The 14,008-nt window shown below is 56.3% G+C and overlaps 1 protein-coding gene across 1 annotated transcript; it reads left to right on the forward strand.

Moving 5' to 3' along the window:
• The first annotated feature begins 6,401 nt into the window (after positions 1 to 6,401).
• Positions 6,402 to 10,605, forward strand: ZNF703 (zinc finger protein 703). Its single transcript, XM_082680418.1, has 2 exons — positions 6,402 to 6,809; positions 7,817 to 10,605. The coding sequence occupies exons 1-2, from the start codon at positions 6,573 to 6,575 to the stop codon at positions 9,341 to 9,343; spliced, it is 1,764 nt and encodes a 587-aa protein (XP_082536544.1). The 5' UTR covers positions 6,402 to 6,572; the 3' UTR covers positions 9,344 to 10,605.
• Positions 10,606 to 14,008: the final 3,403 nt, after the last annotated feature.

Genomic DNA, 14,008 nt, shown 5'->3' on the forward strand with positions numbered 1-14,008 from the left:
TGAGAGATGGTGCACGAACACACCTAGAATGATTCATCCTGTCACCCAGAGGTGCTCAGTAAATGTGGTAGAATCTGAATTGAACTTGAAGCAAATTCTCTTAAGAACAGTGAGCAACCGGTACAAACTCCTACGTATAAAATACATTAGCTACAAGGATATATTGTACAGCACAGGCACTATACCCAATATTTTATAAGAACTTGGAATGGAGCATAATCTATAAAAATATTGAGTCACTATGTTGTACACCTGAAACTAATAGAATATTGTAAATCAGCTATACCTCAATTTAAAAAATAATAAATAAAACAATTTTTTTTAAAAAAGAATAGTGGACAACTCAACTACAGGGTAATTAGCAGGATTTGAGTTAGAGCCTCCTGACTTTTTCTTTTAATCTGCAAAAGAAGCCCACAGACGCCCGAAGGAAAGGGCTGCCCACCTTTTAGGAGCTGGGAATGTGCATGCCAGGGAGGTGGCCTGGACTGACCAACTCGCTCTGGTCCTTACATGCTCTGGGATCGCCTTGGGCCTGCACCTACCAAGTGGCCAATAAACAGAAATCGAATAAATTCATTCAATCCAGTTCAATTAATTAAATGAATGTTCAGCTTACTTCCTTCTCTGCCTCAGTTTCCTCTCTACCATATTCTCATTCCTGGACACAAAAATAAAACACTGGTTGCAAAGACCAGTATTCTGGAAGACAGTTGAAGTCATTTGCTTTTTTTTTTGGCCATGCCACGCGGCATGTGAGATCTTAGCTCCCCGACCAGGGTTCGAACCCATGGCCCCTGCATTGGGAGCAAGGAGTCCTAACCTGACCACCAGGGAAGTCCCTGAAATCATGTGTTTTCAATGTCTCCTCCTGTGGGCCTCCCTCTCCCTCAGGCCTGCACTCAGTAGGTTGGCTCAGAAAAAGCTACTTGGATTCGAATCCCGGTTCTACCACTTTTGAGCTGTGAAACTTGGACAAGTTACTTAACCTCTCTGAGCCTCAGTGCCTCACCTACAAAAACAAGCATAGTCCCTACCTCATCTGTTTGTAGTGAGAACTGAGTGACTTATTACAGGTAAAGAGCTCAGACAGGCTGGCACACTATAAGGCTCCATAAATGTTATTATTACAGAGTAAAATACTGCTAATCACAGCTGAGGTGTTGGCAGATTACTAAAGTATAATTCCTCCCAGCAGTATTTGCAACTTAAAAGAGAGAAGAAACTTGAAGGCCCAAAGGAACAAAGTAGTCAAGGGTGACTGCCCAGGGCTAAGGTTGATGTCTGGGGCGGGGCAAATTGAGGGAGGAGAACTTCAAAAGCACACCTCCTCGCATCCCCCCTCCCTGCCAGCCCAGCCTATCTCCCCCTGGGCTGATAGGAGATAAACGAAACCACTTCTTCAAAGCACCCTGCTCAAGGACCAGGATCAAACACAGGGCTGAGAGATAAGCTTCAGCCTACATTTCCTTTGTCCATTCCTTCCCACCACTTCTCCAAAGGAAACTCAAGGGGGAGGAGAAGTAGTTAATTCCTCCCTCTTTTATCAAAGGGAGTTACCTCCCCATCTATTGGGCAATGGGGACGATGGGGCTGTGATAGGAGAACAAGGGAGAGAAGGAAGCCTCTTCTTGCTGCGCTGCCAGGGTTGCTGTGTGACTTACACTCCCCCAGAAGCTCTGGGAGCCCCGGTCTTTATCTGTCAAAAGGGATAAAAACACCTGCCCAAAATAACTCAGAAAAGTGTTGCGGGATGATGAACGCAAACATGTATTTGGGAAAAGATCCTTCAACAGGCTCATATAGTTGACATTTTGAAAAATACGAAGTCATCCACCTTGAGTATTTTTACTAATATGGTGAGGGGAGATAGAAAGAAATAACCCGCTGTATGTAAAATTCTTATTCGTTCATCAACAAACTTTCACTGGGCATGTATGGCATTCAGACTGCGTGCATTCATACCCCCATCTCGTACCAGCTGGGACTTGGGGCAGGGTACTTAACCTCTCCGTGCCTCCACTTCCTCCTCTGTGAAATGGGGTGACAATAGGACCTACTTCCTAGGGCTTCTGTGAGGATTAAATGAGAGAAATTGAGGGATTGCACAAAGCGCTTCCAACAGTGCTTGGCTGTCAGTGTTGGCTGCTGCGACGAAGATATTTAAACATCCCTCTAGGCAATAAGAATACAACGAGGATGAGGGCAATACAGAAGCACCCACAGTCCAGCAGGAGAATGGACAACTAAATAAATGATGGCAGATGCCCTGTGATGAGCGTAAGAACATAATCGGAGCTGTGAGAACACAGAAGAGGGGGCTACCAGAGTGGGCTCCCTGGCAAGGCTGGTCCTTCTTGCTTTGCCTGTTTGTTCCCACTGTTCCTTGGGCCCCTCTGGTCTTCTCATGCCCGGGGCTGTGTCTGAAGCCTGGGGATGGGGCAGACAGAGGCAGTGCTGAATCAGGGCTCCTGGCCAAGGCAGTAGTTGCCAGTGGCTGAAAGATATTAAGCGCCAGGGAGGAAAACCAAGTCCCCTGTGAGGCCGACATTTCAGAATTCTTACAGCTTGTTAAAAAAAAAAAAAAAAAATGTAAAGAGTTACCCAGTGAGATATTATTTCTTGTTGTTGCCATTAGGGCTTCAGTGTCATGAAGAGAGAGGCTGTGATTCGGGCAATTCCACCTTGGTGAGGATGGAAAACTCCACATTAATCCCACACGACACACCTCCCACCTCTCCGCCCAACCTGACTCAGGCGTTTTTTTCCTGGGTGGTGAGTTTTATGTAAATTGAAATCATGAAAAAAAAATCTATAAATATTCAGAATTTCCTAAAGGATTTTCTTGACGGCTTTTGAGAAGCATTTATTTTTTTAAAGACTCCTTTGACTGGAGGCTGGGGGAGGGGTACCCTCATTTGGGTAGGATGCTGGGCCGACTTGGGTGTTCGAGTGGGTTCCTAGCGCTGGGAGCGTCTGGATCCAGATGTGCAGTGACTTCTCCAGAGCACTCGCCCCACAGATGCCAGCGATGCTGTTGGTCACAGCCATCACTGACCTGGGACTTTCTTTGTGCCAAGCACTAGTTGTGTGACATGCATTGTCTGTTTTGGGCCTCCCAACTCTGAGGTGGCCGCTCTTAGGTTTTATACCTGAGGTTCCCGAAGCTTAGGGAGGTTTCCTTGCCTGGGACCACCGCGGTAATGTAGATCAGAGGTCTGGTTTCCAGAAACCTGACTCCAAGGGACCGCTCTGTCACCCACTGGTCACTGGCCTTTGGGTAAGTGACTAACCTCTCCACGCTAGAAATGGGAAGGATAAAGGTACCTGAAACGTATCAAGAGCCTGACACATAGAATTCTTCACCTCATTGGCTGGGGGCATTCTCAAGCAGCCCCACCCCATCCTACTGTCATGGTGCCCCTCCCTCTCAGGGCAATCTGGGAAGGGTCCCTTAGCCACAGGACTGCCACTTTTCTGCAGAGGAAGGACTTGGGCCCTGTACAACACTGTCTTGTGTGGCATTTTCAACCACACCTCATCAACCTCAATAAACACCGCCCAACTGAAAACTTCTTCAGCCTTATTCTCTCCCAGGTGACAAGACATTCCTTTGAAAACGGACTTGCTTTAGGCCACTAGGGCCCCATTTAGGACTCTATAGAGGGTAACATTTCAGCTAAGTGAATGTCAAGTACTGATTGTAATCATCGTCTAGTACCTTTTAATTAGGCCTCTGGCCTGGCTGAGTATGGTCTTCCATATTCCCTCCTAAGGCGATTGGATGGATCCAGCCAAAGGGTTCCTGCTTTCCTCATCAGCACCCGAAAGGGAAGCATGGCCCTATTCCTTTGCTAGCACTTTCCAGGAGTGGGGAAGTAGGTCTGGTCTCCCCCTAAGTGCTGTCTGGCACCCCCGTTCCTAGTGATTAGCTGTGAGCTTAGGGAATGGGGTTTCTTAAGGACAATATATGATTACCTGGGCAAACTCTCCACCCTCCATCCCGAGCCTGGTCACCCTGTCCTCACCTCCTCTGCTCTCCCTTCCTTTCACTCATTCCTTACCTCCTTCTTCTTTCCTCCCCAAATAGAGAGTAAATATTTTATCTCCCTCCGTTCTCCCCTCTCTCTCTGCTGCCTCCCACCCCTCTAGATTCCTTCCAAATTCCTAAATGCCTTTGTCGCTCGCCCCTCCCCTTTGTTCCCAACTGATTCCCCATTAATCATCCCTAACACACATCTGCTGGGGTCCTAGCAGGAGTTCTTGGCTGGCACTCACAGCTGGGCTGGTTACGATAATCAAGAAGCGGTCTTTCATCTTTTCCTGTCTCCTAGGGCTCCCCCCTTCCCAGCTTCTCCTCCTCCAAGATTGCCTACAAAGGCCCACCTTCTTCCATTCTGGAAGGTTCTGCCCTCTCTCTGCAGAGCAATCTCCCAAAGGCCAAATGGCCTCATAGGCTGAAGCAGCCCTGAAGTGGATGTTTAAACTTGGTGTTGGCAGTAGCAAGGATGTCAGAGGGCTCAGAGGCTGGCATGAGAAGGGGGGGTGGGCCGGGTGTAGGGACCACCACAATAAAATAAATGAGGTCCCCCCTCCTTCTTGTAACCCTCTTGCTGCAGTATGGAATACATCACCCAGTCAGGGCATCCCTTGGCATTCGTGGTAACCTAATTTTACCAGGATTAAAACTGGGGCAGGGAAAGCTTGTGTAATTTCTCAGAGGTCTATGCATACTGTCCAAAAACCAGATGGATCCAGGAAGTACATTCAGTTTAGTGTGTAATTGACGTGGTGCCGGCTGCCTTCTTTACTGAGCATGATAAAGATTGCCATTTGTTATTTCTGTGATACTTGTTTCTTTCCATTGGAAGAACCCCTTTGAAATCATCTGTCCCCGTCTTGGGATCTCATGTGATCTCAAGGCGTTGATCAACGAGCAGCAGAGTCCTAGAGCAATACGCCCCGAGTGACAGGCCTGACAATCGGAGTGATGGATTCGGGCTGGGAAAGCGGTACTCGAAGCGAGGCAGTGACACCAGCGCGCCTCCGCTGGCCGCCGAGAGCAAGGAGAAGTGGTCTCCCCAGAGGCCGGTACACAAAGGGCCAGCTTCACCTTCTGATCGGCGGACCAGGACCTTTAATGTCCGGACAAGGACTATGTGAAACCTCTGCCCTGCGAGGCTGGCAATGCATACTTCATCCAAAAGGCACGGGAGGGAGGGGATAGGGTGAAGGAGGATACTGTTATTTTTAATAAAAAGTTTTTAATTCCGAAATTCCCCTGGCAAAACCTAGTGCATTTTCCCCCGCGAGAAAAAAAGGATGGGGGTAGGGTAGGCGCATCTCTGGAGTTTGCATCGACGTGCAGCACTTACAGCGATTCCTCCCTCCTCGGGGATGCTGACCTCTCCATGGTCTCCACCCGACCCCCAACAGCAGCTAGGCCGGGTGCAGTGAGAGATTTTACGCCTCTAAGCAGAACACCGTAAGAAACCTGAAACATACCAAACATCTAAACTATAAATCAGTGCGCAGGCACCTCGCGCCCGGCGCATCCGGGAGGGGCGCACCGCCTAGGGAACCGCGGCTTATTGCGACCATCTCACCCCGGAAGGGACACCTCAAACTTGCAGGCTTTGGACCGGACTGGCTCAAAGTTGTTGGAGCGGTTTACGCCGCGTCCCGAGAACCGTGGCTGCCTCCGAGGCTCGGGCGCTTCCAAGTGAGGACACCCGGGAGAAGCCAATTAGGGGAAGAGAGCTGAACCCGAGCAGAGCCGGGACTGAGCCCGAGCAGAGCCCGAGGAGGACCAGAGCAGAGCTGGGGCTCTGGAGGCGCGGCCCGCCCCTAGGCTGCCTCCCGGAAAGGCTTGGACTTGGCAGTGCCGGAGCCGGCGCCAGGAACTCCTACCCCACCCCCAGCCCACCCCGCCCCACCCCAATCCACCCCACCCCACCCCACCTCACCCCAGACACACACGGCCTGTGGGTGACTGCCTCCGCCAGCACCACCCCTCGGCGGTGCGAAGCGAGAGAGGGCAGAGCTACAGGAAAGCCAGCGGAGGATAGGGAGCAGAGCCCAGGGTCCCGGAGAAGCCCCGTCCTCTCTGGGACCCCCGGGGCAGGGGCAGCCCAGTTGGGGGAGGGGAGGAATACGGCGGGTGGTAAAGGCCGAGGCGGCGGGTTCGCGGGCGAGGCCCCTTTAAGGCTCTCCCCTCCCACCGGCGGCGCAGGCCTCCGCCCGCCGCTCTCCCCGCCCCGGGGTCCCGGCGAGAGCTGCGATTGGGCGGGCGCGGCGATCCCTTTGAAGTGTAGCTGCCGATCGCGGCTATTTGACGTGCGGCTCGCGAAAGGCGAAGGTTTTTGTGTTGCTCGCCGGGGCTAGCGGCGGCGGCGGCGGCGGCGACGACGTCGTCGTCGTTGGAGGAGGGGTGGAGGCGCAGCGACTGCTGCACCGCGCTCGGCGCTGCGGAGCGAGCCCACCCGCCCCGGAGCGAGCCCACCCGCCCCGGGAGCTCGCCTCCCGGTGGTCCCCCTCCCTCCCCGCCCCCCCAGTGGCGCTGCCTCCTCCAAATGAGCGATTCGCCCGCTGGATCTAACTCAAGGACACCCGAAAGCAGCGGCAGCGGCGGCGGCGGGAAGAGGCCGGCAGTGCCGGCTGCGGTGTCCCTCTTGCCTCCGGCGGACCCCCTGCGCCAGGCGAACCGGCTCCCTATCAGGGTCCTGAAGATGCTGAGCGCTCACACCGGCCACCTCCTGCACCCGGAGTACCTGCAGCCGCTGTCCTCCACTCCCGTCAGCCCCATTGAGGTCAGTCCCCTGGTCGCTAACCGCCCTGCGCCGGCCCCATTCCGCCCACCACTGCCGGGCCCACGGCCCTGCTCCCTGCGCCCCGGGGCTCGGTGCGACGCTCAGATCCGGCCACACTGGCGGACGGAGTGAGGAGGGACGGAGAACAGAGGGGTTAGAGCCCACCCGGTTCTCCCCAGGCTTCTCCGGGAAAGGTTCCCCTCCCACACTCGCCCTTCGGAGCTACGTGTTTTCTCTCGGATTGGGTTTGCTCTTGGAGTCTCCCCTGGGTCCTTTACTTCTCCTGGGCACCCAGTGTCCAGGCCAGAGATGATCTCTCCTGGGCCTTTTCCGCCCGCCCCCACCCCCACCCCTCCACCCGGGTTTGTTCTCTCTGAAGCCCGATCGCCCCCGTCCCACGCCGCCTCTGTCCCATCCGGTTAGAGTGCACTACGCCCAGGCACTCCCGACCCCAGGTCTTTCTTCCTCCCACTTGCTTGGGTGCCCTCCCCGGGAGGGAGGGGCTACGAAGAGAGCGCCAACGGCAGCCCTGGCTTCAGAACGCGCTTCTCCCGGCTCCTACCCCGCGGCGCCACCGCCAGAAACCCGTCCCAAGCGAAGTTACCCAAACTGAAGGAATAAGTTTTAACCCGGGCCTAGAGGCGGGGAGATGAGAGGGCAGGAGTCGAGTCACAGCCCCTCCCCCAGCCCCGAATCCAGAGAGGTCACCTTCTCCCGCGGTGGCCTTTGGTGGACTACTTCCACTGCCCATTCCCTGGGGCCTACGGCGCACTCCGGAACCCGGTGGAGCGAGGGATCCCACCGACGGGCAGTGTGAGCGCAGTTCCGCCCAGCTGCCCCGCCCGCCCGCCAGGCCCTCGCAGACCCTCTCCCCGAGGCCCTCCCGCCCCGTCGCGCCGCCTTGCGTGCTCCCCGCGCCCACCGCCCTCCCCTGGCGCCCCGCTCGCTCGCTCCGTGGGTCTCTGGTCTCACCCCCGTCTCCTTTCCCTTACCACTGTCTCCCACAGCTGGACGCCAAGAAGAGTCCTTTGGCGTTGCTGGCCCAGACTTGCTCGCAGATCGGCAAGCCGGACCCGCCGCCCTCGTCCAAGCTCAACTCGGTAGCGGCGGCCAACGGGCTGGGAGCGGAGAAGGACCCTGGCCGCTCGGCCTCGGGCGCCGCCTCCGCGTCTGCGGCACTCAAGCAGCTGGGGGACTCCCCGGCCGAGGACAAGTCCAGCTTCAAGCCCTACTCCAAGGGCTCCGGAGGCGGCGACTCTCGCAAAGACAGCGGCTCCTCCTCCGTGTCCTCCACCTCCTCCTCCTCCTCCTTGTCCCCGGGAGACAAGGCGGGCTTCAGGGTCCCTAGCGCCGCCTGCACGCCCTTTCCCCCGCATGGAGCGCCGGTCTCGGCGTCGTCGTCCTCGTCCTCCCCCGGCGGCTCTCGGGGCGGCTCCCCGCACCACTCTGACTGCAAGACCGGCGGCGGGGGCGCCGGCGGGGAGCTGGACAAGAAAGACCAGGAGCCCAAGCCCAGCCCGGAGCCCGCGGCCGTGAGCCGAGGCAGCGGTGGGGAGCCGGTTGCGCATGGCGGCGCCGAGGCCGGGGCCTCCGGGCGCAAGTCGGAGCCGCCCTCCGCGCTGGTGGGGGCCGGCCACGTGGCGCCGGTGTCGCCCTACAAGCCGGGCCACTCGGTGTTTCCGCTGCCACCCTCCAGCATCGGCTACCACGGCTCCATTGTGGGCGCCTACGCCGGCTACCCGTCTCAGTTCGTGCCTGGCCTGGATCCGAGCAAGTCTGGCCTCGTGGGAGGCCAGCTGTCGGGGGGCCTGGGCCTGCCCCCGGGCAAGCCCCCCAGCTCCAGCCCGCTCACCGGGGCCTCCCCGCCGTCCTTCCTGCAGGGATTATGCCGCGACCCCTACTGCCTGGGAGGTTACCACGGCGCCTCGCACCTCGGCGGCTCCAGCTGCTCCACCTGCAGCGCGCACGACCCAGCTGCGCCTGGCCTGAAGGCGGGGGGCTACCCGCTGGTGTACCCCGGGCACCCGCTGCAGCCCGCCGCGCTCTCGTCCAGCGCCGCCCAGGCCGCGCTCCCCGGCCACCCGCTCTACACCTACGGCTTCATGCTGCAGAACGAACCGCTGCCGCACAGCTGCAACTGGGTGGCGGCCAGCGGGCCGTGCGACAAGCGCTTCGCCACCTCGGAGGAGCTGCTCAGCCACCTACGGACTCACACGGCCCTGCCCGGCGCCGAGAAACTTCTGGCCGCCTATCCGGGGGCCTCGGGCCTGGGCAGCGCCGCCGCGGCCGCTGCGGCTGCCGCCTCCTGCCATCTGCACCTCCCTCCGCCGACCGCCCCCGGCAGCCCCGGGTCGCTGTCCTTGCGGAGTCCACACACTTTGGGCCTAAGCCGGTACCACCCTTACGGCAAGAGCCACTTATCCACAGCCGGGGGCCTGGCCGTGCCGTCCCTCCCCACAGCCGGACCCTACTACTCACCATACGCGCTGTACGGACAGAGACTGGCCTCAGCCTCCGCGCTCGGATACCAGTAACTACAGCCCTGCTTCCCTCCCCAGCCTCTTCTCCTCCCCGCCGCCGCCTCCCTTCCCCACCCGCCTCCGCTGCCTCCTCCACCACTGCTTGTCCCTGCCGGACCCCCGCCCAGACCCCCCCCCCCAACCGGACTGTGTATTTATTTACTGTAATGTTAGCTTACAAGCTGGGAATATAAGTGCATTAACGGCCCACACGAGTCAATGGTATGCAAAGAGTCTGTTCCCCCCCAAATAATAATATTAATCACACAGGTAACTACATGTCCCCGGTCCCTTTTCCTTTCTCTTCCATTTTTTCTTTTACTTAGATGTAAGTTTCCGGGTTTTTTTCCCTTTTGCGCTTTTTTTTTTTTTTGATTGGTTTGGTTTTATGGGGAGGAGGGGGAGTTGGGGGTTCTTTTTGTTTTCCCTTCCTGGGGAGTTTCTTGCATGCTTCTTAACTGTTCAAACTATACTTCCTCCTTCTCTTCTCCCCTCCTTTCCCCTTCATTCCTTCTTGTTTCCATCCATTTGAGGTTCTGTTTTTTTCCTTTGTACGAGTAACAGAGAGGAGGTATTTTTTGTAAGGCATTTGGGGGTGCAGGGAGCGGCGTTGGGAGCTAGAGGTCTTGCCCTCTTATGGACCTGGAACTTTGCTCTGTGACCCCTGACCTGCCACTCTCTCTCCCTAGGCTCCTTGGTCAGCGCCCTGGCCCCCCAAATTAGAGCCTTGCTCCCCGATCTTGCTCTGAGCACGGGTCAGTGGCCGGAGAGGCGCCTCCGACAGAGCCTTTCTCCTCCCAGACTCTTCCAGGCCCCAGACACCGGGTGGTCACCCTGCCTGATGGTGAGGGGCCCGCAGGGCTCACTTCACTGAAGCAAAAGTTCTAGAAGGCCCTGCTGGCATGGAACTTTGCTCTTTATAGTTTGCAAAGTGCTTTTATAGTCATTGTTTTTCTCTGGCTATTGTGGCTGTGGTCCCTGTCCTGGCGATGGGGGCTGGGTGGGTGATTCTTGCTAGATCCTTCCAAAGCAGACCAGTGGTAGTATCAGCTGGCACCACAGCCTTGTTAACACCATTGGGGGAGTTAGGGAGCACACGGATCACAGCAACCCCGGTGGCCTCCTCCCAGGCCTGACCCTAGAGTCCCCAAAGTTGGCCGTGGGCTCCCTCAGTTACTGGGATTGAAGGCTCGGCCCCGGGGTCTTCACCCAACACCCTCCCTCCCTCCCTCCCGGCCTTATGCAGCTGCACAAGGGCTGCGGGGCCTGTTTGGGATGAATAGAGCTCTCCCTTGGTAAGACTTATTTTGTTAATAAATGGAGTACTTGGCTATATTCACACCGTGGTGTGTTTCTCTCTTGCCTGCCCCACTGACCCACTTCCAGACGCCTAAGCAGATGCCCTTCTTTTGTTCTTGTTTAAAACACCTTATGGTTTCCTTCTCAGATTTCCGTTCAAGGACGAGTTTAATGCCTTTCCTCAAGAAAGCAGGGGAGAAGAAAACAAAACTTCTGCCAACGCGTTACAAATAACATAAAACGGCCCCTTTTTTTCCAACTTGGTTATTTAGCTCCCAGCCTCACTTCGAAGGCCTTGACATTTCCTGGGGACAGGGTGGAGGGAGTGTGTAAATGTGGATTTTCCTCTGGGCCTAGATTCGAGGTCCAGGGGCCGAGAAGGGAACCAAGCAGGCCCCAAGACCAAGAGACTCGGCAGCGCCGCCCCGGAGCCCTGCGGGCGAGCAAAGACGACGTGCCTCTGGCGCCACCAGGTGGCGGAAAGGCGAACGACTGTCGCCAGCCCCGACCGCGCCTTCCGCGCTTCGCACTCCAAATGGGGAGGATTTCCTCTCCCTGGCGGTGCCTTTTATACACCTTGAAGCTGAAGGGTAAATGCACCTGTTGAGAAGAGTGCTTCTCAAGGCTTGGGGACTCCCCAAGGCCAGCTCTGGATTGTGGACCCCAGTCGTCCGCGCCCGCAGAGACTTCTCTGAGCGGGGTTTGGGTTTTGTGGAGAAGGCGCGGCGATTACTCGGGACCTGGAAGCCACACTCGGTGCCCGTTTTCTTGAGCTCGCACGATTGACACCGGCTTCTGCATCCTCGGGCAGGCCAGAGTTGGGGTGCCGTTTATCGAGATGGTGGGAGAGGGCCGGGGCACCTCCCCACTGCCCGGGGAGTCCGAGGGCCGTGCGGGCCCGGGGCCTGTGCGTCCTCCCCGGGCTAGGGGCGCCGCTCCCCCACCGAGGCTGGCGCCGCTCAGGTTCCGGCTGCAGGACGCCCGGTGCCCACCTCTCGGGGTGCGGCGGGCCAGGGCGCGCGGGGCCACCCGATGGGCGCACTGCAAAATGCCTGCCTCGCCCCCTCCTGGCCGTGCTCCTCTGCGTCGGCGCCGCGCAGCTTTGGGAGATGCTGCTGTTGCAGTTCGCGTTGTTTTGCTTTACTTTCTCCGTGAGGAATGCGACTTGCGGGCAGCTCCCGCTCCGCAGACTGTGTGCTTCTGAAATGTCCCTAGACCCAGAGGTCAAGTGCGGAAGGGGGCGGGAGGGATGCTGCGCTCTCTGCGCCCTCTGCCCTCGCTGTCTCAGCCCACAGCCGTCCACAAACTCCTTTAGAGACTCACAGGGTGGTCTCGGCCTCCGGCATCATGACCTCGGGATTTGACAGACCTCAACATATGATGTTTCTGCGGGGGGGTTGGTTTGGGGTTTGCGGGCGTCGCCCCTATATCTTTGTTTCTGGGCAAAATTCCTTCACTAGTCAAGGGAACCTCAGTCTTCTTCTGAAGCAAATGGCAGTTCTGGAGTAAGACCCGCAGGGGAAGGGACCTGGGCTGCTGGCATCCTTGTGCACAGGGCAGGGCAGAGTCAGGGAGAGGCTGGATGGGCTGGAGAAGTCGCCCTGAGAGCCAGCTCAGGGTCTTCCTGGGGAATCATCCTTATGCAACTTCTCAGAGTTCAAACTGGCCCAACGGAAGCTTTAAAAGACCTGAAATATAGCAACTTGTTTTACTTTTTCTTTTTCTCTGTTGTTTTGTTTGCTCTTGGTTATTTTATTTCCCATCTTCCTTCCTCTCCAATCCCCCTCTTTCCTTCAGATACCTTTTTTGGTTGGTTTGTGTGTGGGGGGTTTAATGCCTGCTAAAATTGCTGGAAATTGCTCCCTCTGCAGGGAGACTTAAGCTTTTCTCTTTCTTAAACTGGGTCTTCAGACCTCCCTACCTAAGGACCACAGGGCTCCCCTTGTTGGGACAGCAGAAAGGGAGAGACTCCATAACTCCAAGAGCAAACTCTCCACATAGCAAAAGAAACACCTCTCTAGGTGCTTGGCTTACATGGGAGGTGTGAGGATGCAGGTTACAAACTCCTCAGAGGACTGAGTTTCCCCCAGAAAATGTATTATCGGCCTTTGCAGACCAGGAAGGATGCCCGTTGGCCTGATTGGAAAAGGCTGTCACCAACTACCACTGTGACACGAAGGGCAGGCATTGTAGCCTGGAGGGGCCCAGTTTTCACCCTCGGATGTCAGCTCTCCTCACCATAAATGGCTGACAGTCCTAAGACATGGGGCAGTTTTCACTAACTGTGGGGGGAGTTTGTTACTTTCAGGAGCTACATTCTCAGGAAACAAAGTTGCTGTTTTAATAGAGAGAATGCTCCCCACCAGCTGCTCATTTGCATAATTAATTCACCCAGCAAGTCTTCTTTGAGAATCACCTCTACCTTCCATCTCTCCACCTTCTCTTCCTAGCCCCCCTCCCCCTCTTCCTCCTAATCTCTCCCAGGCACCAGCAATGGGGCCTGCGTTCCCCAGGCACCAGGAAAGGTGGCAGCCACAGAGCTGGACCTTGAGACACTGGATGTTCCTGGCTCTGGGGCATATTTTCACACCTCCTGCCTGGTTATTTTTGTGGCCTCATGGGCAGCAGTGGGAGGAAGGGAGGAGAGAGAGGAAAAGGCCTCACCCTCAGATACAGGTTTGACACAAACAGAATTGCAGGGTGTTAAGTTTTGAACTTCCCAGTCGTCCCCCCAAACCCATCCCCTGAGAATCCGCAGCCCAAGTGGGAGGGGTGGGGCCCTCCAGCATTCTTCTGCAGCCGTAATTGCCTTGGTCTACGCAGCATCCTGGGATGTGTCTTTCAATACACGAACTAACCCCCTCCTGATGTATGTCTGGATTTCCGTGGACTCCGTCTTCCAATAATACTGTGGCTCTGTACTTTATTCATCATTCTGTAGGGGAAGCTGCACTCCAGTTTTCTGTTTGACTTGATTTCATTCATCCTGTCTTTTTGCAAAATAGATGGTTGACTGCATCCGATAATGTATGGTTTAATTTGGAGCACTATGGGTTTGAATTACCATTTCCATAATGTGCTGTGCATTAATGTGTTACATCATTTATAAAGAGGAATGTGCTGGGTTTCAAACTTTCTCCTGAAAGCCAAAGTCACCTCACGGAAACAAAGGCAAATCACACGGACCCATCTCCTTCCCTAGCTGCCCAGGAAACTCTTGCCTCCTCCCCAGCCCAGGTGAAACCTGCAAGCCCCCCTAAAACTCCCCATGAGGCTTTTGTGTTCACACAATGCAGGTGGGTGTCAAGGTTTGGGGGGAACGTGCCCATGGCTGCCCGGGAGCCATCAATGGCAGCACAAAGCTCCCCCTCATTCCTGCAT

The sequence above is a fragment of the Grampus griseus genome (assembly GCF_964374135.1).
Source record: "Grampus griseus genome assembly, chromosome: 21".
Taxonomy (NCBI): Eukaryota; Metazoa; Chordata; class Mammalia; order Artiodactyla; family Delphinidae; genus Grampus; species Grampus griseus.